The sequence below is a fragment of the Eutrigla gurnardus genome (genome assembly GCF_963514095.1).
Source record: "Eutrigla gurnardus genome assembly, chromosome: 23".
NCBI classification, from domain to species: domain Eukaryota; kingdom Metazoa; phylum Chordata; class Actinopteri; order Perciformes; family Triglidae; genus Eutrigla; species Eutrigla gurnardus.
In genome coordinates this window covers 9,953,139-9,960,141 of record NC_139934.1, presented here as the reverse complement: position 1 = coordinate 9,960,141, position 7,003 = coordinate 9,953,139, and the positions used below count along the sequence as shown (strand labels likewise).

Below are 7,003 nucleotides of genomic sequence, written 5' to 3'. Positions count from 1 at the left end.
GATTGATTTTACTCCATTACATGTATTTAACAACTACAATGGCTGGCTGTTTTACAAACTAAGATTCTACATTAAATTATGCAGCACTGTTGGAGATTAAAGTACCCAACAGTAAAGATGCTGCTAACAAACGAATGCATTAGTATTAATAATCAAATAATGTAATTTATACAATTAAATTAGTTGCATTTTTCTACATTGAGTACTTTAAAGGTTGATGCTTGGTATTAGTACTAACTTATGCTTTAACACACATAATGTGTATCAATTCATGCCCGAAAATAGTCCCCAAAATATATATAGTGTATCTTCTTTCCCACATGATGCTCTGTGGATTATTTTGAGAACTTTTATAACTTCTCCTGAGCACACCATTAGTTTAATGTATGTATGCAGCTGCAGAAGTTGAGGACAAACCAAGAGCGAATTAATGCATTCAGGGTTGAAAGAGTTAAAAAGTCAAAGAGAAACTCTGAACTATACTTTCAAAGGTAAAGCTAAAATTTGCATGAAAACGTGTCTTTTTTTTTTTTTTTTTTTTTTTTTTGAAGGGCTCTGCCACCAAATAGTTTTTTTGTGGATGATATCCGGCCCATATTTCTGATGTCTGGCAGAAAATTGGAGGCGGCCAGGTGTGGCACTGGACTCGGAGGCCCTTTCATCTTTTCACAAAATCTGCCAGCATTAATGACGACAAGAGAAAACTCATCTGCTTTCCAGTGAAGGACGCCGGGGAGAGGAGAGCATCAAGGCAATGTTTACTCTCAAACAAGGGTGTCATTTTCAACAAGTGTATCTTGAAACTGAAAAACACTTAAGATGCTAATTACACAGACTAGTCCTCTTGGTTTGATAAGTTTTCCATGTTGGCGTATTTCCTATTATTTCCTATCTGTTGTAACACATTCACTCTCAAAGCTTTCACTCAGTGTAGTTATCAGAGAGACAGTATTTATGTCCAAAGTTCATGGCTGTTTAATGTTTTAAAGATAAAAAAGGGAGAAATCCAAGCAATTACAAGCAGGAATCAACACAAAACAAAACCTTTCTATTTGAACATTTCGATTACTTTAAAGAAGCTGGGGGCAGATTTTGTGAGAGCAATAACAAACCTCGATCCGATGTGTTTCTACCTGAAAAATATATAAAATGAGTCATTCTAGGTAGAATTAAAGCTGCACCAATCAAAAATGTTTTTTTTTTAGTTTCCATCTAGTGGCCATCAGTGGAATAGCACTGTCTTAGGTAGGTTCCTTGTGGATTCAAGTGAGCTACTTTCTATGATGTTGGTTTTTCTCTTAATCACGCCTGTTTTTGCCGATTGAAAGAACTAGGAAGCCGTTTCCCTGGTTACACATTCACCTTGATTCAAACCAGAGAACAATTGAACCACCTTCTATTTTTTTTTTAATTGCTTTTTCAGCACTGACTTTTCAAACAAAGTGCAGGCTGGAGAGCCTTTTGAAATCCATAAAATCTCTTTACCTGGCAAAATTCATCGCTGAGTCACCGCAAATCAATCACGAGCCCCTGTTGAACGTCTGTTTGCTTTCGAACTCCCGTGAGGCGCCGGGGTTAATGTGCGGCCAAATCCACGTTCTTTATCTCAGCGATGAAGGCACTGTGCTCACCAAACCTATAAATCTGCAGAGGAACTGAATGAATCAGCCTCATCTGTCTGCGGCCTCACGAGGAAAATACATTTTGCTTTGGTTAAAAATGATAGAAAAAGATTTAGCACAGTGTGAACATACATTGTGTTTGTTTTTGACAGGGAGGAAAACAAAGCTTTGACTGGCTGAATATACAACACACAGACTGGTGACAGAGATATTTCTCTGCTGTTTCCCATAAGCCACTTTGCACCTACCTGCCCCCCTCATTATTCACATACACAGACTGGGATCATGTTTTCTGTTTTTTTGGGGGGGTCATAAATCTCCGGTGGCCACAAACAGCGGCAGATGGAGCCGTAACACGTTACTAATGACTTTTGGCTGTGCACGCTCAGCCGCAGCATAAAAAAGTAGGAGGGGAAACAACAACAAGAGTTTGATGTGGGGAATTCAGTTTCGCAGCTCAGGGGGGGATATTCGATTATGAAGCCAGACCTCACATCAAACCTGCTGTGCTGAAAAGGTCACCGACACCCGGAAACAGGCATGGCCACTGTCCATCAGAGGGGCCGAGCCCTTGTTTTTGTGACCCCCATCACGGCACCCTGATTGATTTCAAAGTCTGATAGAAATAATGAGCTGTTATGCATTTTCCATTCTGCTTGTGCTTTTTTTCATTATCCCACCAAATGAAGACAAATAATTGCACAACACAATGAAACCAAATTTCACCGGGGGCTTTCTCTCTCAGCTGAAGACTAAACTGCCGATTTGGGTTTAATTAATGTGTTGAATTCTAATTTGACAGACAGCAATTCATCTACAGTCATAAACAAACAGTGTGTATTCTCTTCTCCTCATTAAAAAAATAAAGCAGCGACAATATTTGACACAATTGCAATCTGTTTTATCGCAACATCACACCAAAACATGAGACTTTTCATCTTTTATTTGTGCACGACGGCAGACAGCTTAAGCAGAGGGAGAATGTGTACTGCACTTTGCAAAAATGTAAATCTGCAAAAACCAACAACGAAAAAAACAGAGAGGTAGTTTCTTGACAGATGAATGCAAAACGAATGCATCCTCAGCGGTTTATGGCCACTGTGAAAATAATCGCCATAAAAATATTTATTTCATAAGTCTGGAGCGTCGGCCCTCCTCAGTGCCGTCTCAGATCTTTAAGGTGCAGCCAGAGATCAGAACAGAGATTCTTGTTGATTTATTCTGCTGTCGTGCTTTGCCTTTTTGTTACCATGTCGACACTCCGGTGCCACAGACACACTCAAAGCAGCCAGGTATTGAAGAATGCAGCTAACTCACTATTCCTTCCCTCGTTCTATCTTAGTGTCTAATAATTCCCCTTTTCTTCTAAAACGCTAGATCGTTTTAGCTTTTCGGGCTTTTAAAAATATCTAAATTAAATAACTTAAAATGGTAAAATCACTGTGGTTGAACTTCTATTGACTCGTTGACATGTAAAACGTGTAACGAGGGGCTCCACAAAAAAAAAATATTTTAATGGAATAGTTTGACATTTTGGAAAAAGGGCTAATCTGCTTTTCTCCAGCAGTCCGTTAGCTTAGCTTAGCTCGTGTGCAGTCTGTAAAAAGGATTCCTGTGCCAAAACCTTATAAACCTTCATTATTCCAGTGTTACACTCATGTGCACTCAAATAAATATGTTATCACCAGCAAATCTGTGGCCAAGAAGTATTCCATCACCAAAATGACAGGGGGGGGGGGGCATTTTTGCCCTGGGACCCCAAAGCAGCTTAACCGGCCCTGTGTCTGTGTATGAAGAGCTTGATCAGTCACTATAAAGCATTACAGCACATTTAATAAAAACAACGGTGGTGCTCACGAGTCCGACTGGGAAAGGCCTGCAATGGAAACACACTTTATGTTGAAGCCTGCAGACACCCAGCAGCTGGTCGACGGTGTTTTACAACAGGAGGGGAAACGCTGAGTGACGAGTAACAGACAAAAATGAGCTTGGTCTTTCAAAATTCACTTTTTCTCATATATCCTTTAAGATTGTCACGCTGGTACGCCGGCACAGTTCCTGCTCCGGGTCTAAAAGGACTTCTTCCACGACTTGCAGAGGATCTTCTGGAAGGCGCGTCGGAAGTCCCGGTTGAAGATGGTGTAGATGGCGGGGTTCAGGGAGCTGTTGCAGTAGCCGATCCAGAAGAAGAACTTAAAGAGCGGGTCGGGGATCTTGCAGGAGACCCGGCACACTCCGTACAGGCTGTAGCTGAAGAAGAAGGGAAACCAGCACACGACGAACACTCCCATGACCACGGCCAGGACGAAGGTGAACCTCTTCTCCCTGGCCTGAGAGGCCTTCTTCCTGGCTATGGAGCTCCGGCGGCGTTTCCTCCTGGAGGCGAAGAGGTCCATGGATTTGTTGCTGACCCGGGAGATGCGGGTGGACTGTTTGGAATGGGGGGGTTTCTTCTGGCTGGCCCTCTTTGCTTTCTGGCAGTCCTGCTGCTGGGCCTTGTGACCTTTGCCCTCTGAGGAGGAGCTCTCCACGTCGGCTTCCTCCGTCTGCTGCCCGGCGGTGAGGGTGCGTTGGCTGGGCGTGGGCGGCAGCTGGCAGTGGCCGTTCTCCCTCTCGCCCGGGAAAAGGGAGGTGGCTCTGCTCAGTCCATTCTCAGTCTGCATGGCACCCTCCGGCCTGGGCTCCTTCCCCGACATGGTTCTGGTCCTGGTTTTGGCCACCTGGTATATCCTGATGTAGACCAGCACCATGATGAGACACGGGGCGAAGAAGGACGCGATGCTGGAGGAGAGGATGTACCAGGTGTCGTCGTTCAGCTCGCACTGGGGCTGAGAGCCGCTGTCGCTGTCGCCGTCTATGGAGATGAGCGGCGGCGACGAGATGAACGCGGAGATGAGCCACACGACGGAGATGATGCACTTGACGCGCTTGGGTGTCCGCTTCAGGTTGTACTCGACGGCCTGCGTAACGGACCAGTAGCGGTCCAGGCTGATGGCGCACAGGTGCACGATGGACGAGGTGCAGAACAGCACATCCAGGGCCAGGTAGATGCCGCACCAAACTTTCCCGAAATACCAGTAGCCCATGAGCTCGTTGGCCAGGGAGAAGGGCATCACCAGCGTGGCGACCAGGATGTCCGCGGTGGCCAGCGACACCAGGAACAGGTTCTGCGGGGCTTTGAGCGCCCTGCTCGTCAGCACCGCGATGACCACCAGGATATTCCCCACGACGGTGAAGAGGATGAGGAAACTTACGAGGGCGGCGATGCTGGCGACCGCTGCCAGAGAGTAGCCGCTGTCCGCGCTCCAGGAGGCGTTCAGGTGGACGACCGTGAACGCGTCCATCCCGCTGCCGTTCAACGAATCCATCCCGAGCGCGCGCGGCTTTATGTAAATCCGGTATCTCGGCATGGAGACGCGCTCATGCCCGAGGAGTCCATCAGAACCGGGTTTACAAATCTGACGACGCACGGAAAGATCCACACTTTTGCGCAGCCAGTTTGCTCATATCTGATGATAACTTAAATAAAACATAATAAAACAACTCGTCTCACTCTTCCATGGTGTTGCCGCGCGTCTCCCCTCTCGTCAGGAGGAGTGCCGTCCAGCCGCAGCTCCTCTCTCCCCTCATGGTGCGCTCTCGCTCCTGATGATGATGATGCCCCCATGTGTTGTTCTCATAAGACTCACCCACCGCCGCCCCGCCCCCCTCCCCAGCCAAACACCATTATTCTCATGCTGCTGGGATGAGATGAGGCCAGAGGCTATTTTATAGCCCTTCACTTCACTTCCATGACTCAAAATGAAGGAGAAGTGTCTTTTTTTTTTACTAAATCACACACTCACTGGAGGTCAGCGTCGGTGCTCTTATAATGAAATAATCATAAAGCAAGGAGGCTGTCAGGGTATGTGAGGTCAAACATACATAAAGCATATCTTGTGACATGTGTTTGAAGGTGAGGAGGAGTGTGATTGTTGCATTTCTCTCCTGTTTCCCAACAGATGTATTCAAAAGCATGACGAAGAACAATTTACACAATATAGTTTCTAGCCTCGCTGACAGCTTGTGTGCTTTTAAAATTGACATTTGAGTGAGCATATGAATGCCCGGTGGGTGATTGTTCACGGTCCCCACACAGCTGGATGAATAGTTTTCAAAGTTTTTCCTGAAGGTTGTCCACGAGACAGGAGGTGAATGTGAGAAGACGGTGTGTATTAAAAATGGTGATCCTTGAAAAATCCAACAAGATTGTGCACGAAGTTAGTCTTGGCTTCTAATACAGTGATGTGAGAAATGTGGTAAAAATGTGTTTAAAAATTAAAACGAAATAATCCACTTTAAACATCCACATAAACAACTTGAGGAAAAAAGCATTTTTGGCTACAATGCCTACAATACACAATATCATCACAGTAGTACGTTGGGGTGAGTTGTTGCTTCATGTTTGAAGACTGATGCCATGTATTTATACTGGGCTCATTTGAAAGAAGCCCTCCCTACTAACTGACCCTGGTTCAGTCAGCCGACTAGAGAAAGACAGTTCTGGGATCGAAAACCCCCAAAAAGCCTCACAAGCGAATCCACAAAGTCTTACTGTGACATCGGTGAATCATAGTGAGTGTGATTCTGTCTCTAAGTCATCGTATACACGCAGCACATCTGCCTTTGAAGAGTTTCTTCCCTTTTCCCTACATTTTAAATATAAGTGAACTTTACAAAAGCTGCAAACAGATTAAGACGAGTTTAATAATTAAAACAGAAAGTTAGCGATATCATTTCTGTCTATTTCTGCATCTGTTGCAGAGGGAGGTGAGAGCACGAATCACCGTCTCATCCTGTTCGTGACCCTTGACCCGTGACCTTTCAGGTCTCTCTCAGCTGGTCAGCAGCGTCACTGCCCCAAATTGAAGGTTGCCTTATAAGAGCATCGTTCCATCTCGTTATTGCCACACTTGTATCAACATATTCATATTCTATCATCTTGTGAAAACACACAAACAAGCTGGCGACACTTGAGATTTCATTGACTTCCAGAACTAAATGATGTGAAACGATGCTTTCTGCCATTATAACCGCTCTGCTCTTACCGTCATGTGAGTATCACCACAGCAAGAATGGCCTTCTTTCTTTCCATATGTCCTTGAAAGCTTCGTCTGTTGCTTCCTATACATTTCATTTTGCGTGTCACGCTTTTGGTTTCACCGATTTGGTTTTTCGACAGAATAAACTGTGGTGAACGCAAGTGCATGACATCGGCCTGAATCATGATGCGGCGCCGTGCGCGGCTTAAAGGGGAACTCCGCTGATGCCTCCACATCAAATCTGTTTACAGCAACATATGAAAATACTTGTGGAAAGCCTTCTGTGGCCCCAGAAGCAGC

At 45.2% G+C, this 7,003-nt stretch overlaps 1 protein-coding gene across 1 annotated transcript; it reads right to left on the bottom strand.

Annotated features, from left to right (window-relative positions):
• Positions 1–3,557: 3,557 nt before the first annotated feature.
• Positions 3,558–5,299, bottom strand: LOC311008970 (alpha-2 adrenergic receptor). The gene has a single exon (XM_084002935.1). It carries the CDS (start codon positions 5,030–5,032, stop codon positions 3,692–3,694), a length of 1,341 nt encoding a protein of 446 aa, XP_083859061.1. The 5' UTR covers positions 5,033–5,299; the 3' UTR covers positions 3,558–3,691.
• Between the last annotated feature and the right edge of the window lie 1,704 nt (positions 5,300–7,003).

Bases quoted from the DNA above. Each gene is read 5' to 3' on its own strand.
- LOC311008970 (XM_084002935.1), bottom strand. From the start codon at position 5,032: ATGCCGAGATACCGGATTTACATAAAGCCGCGCGCGCTCGGGATGGAT.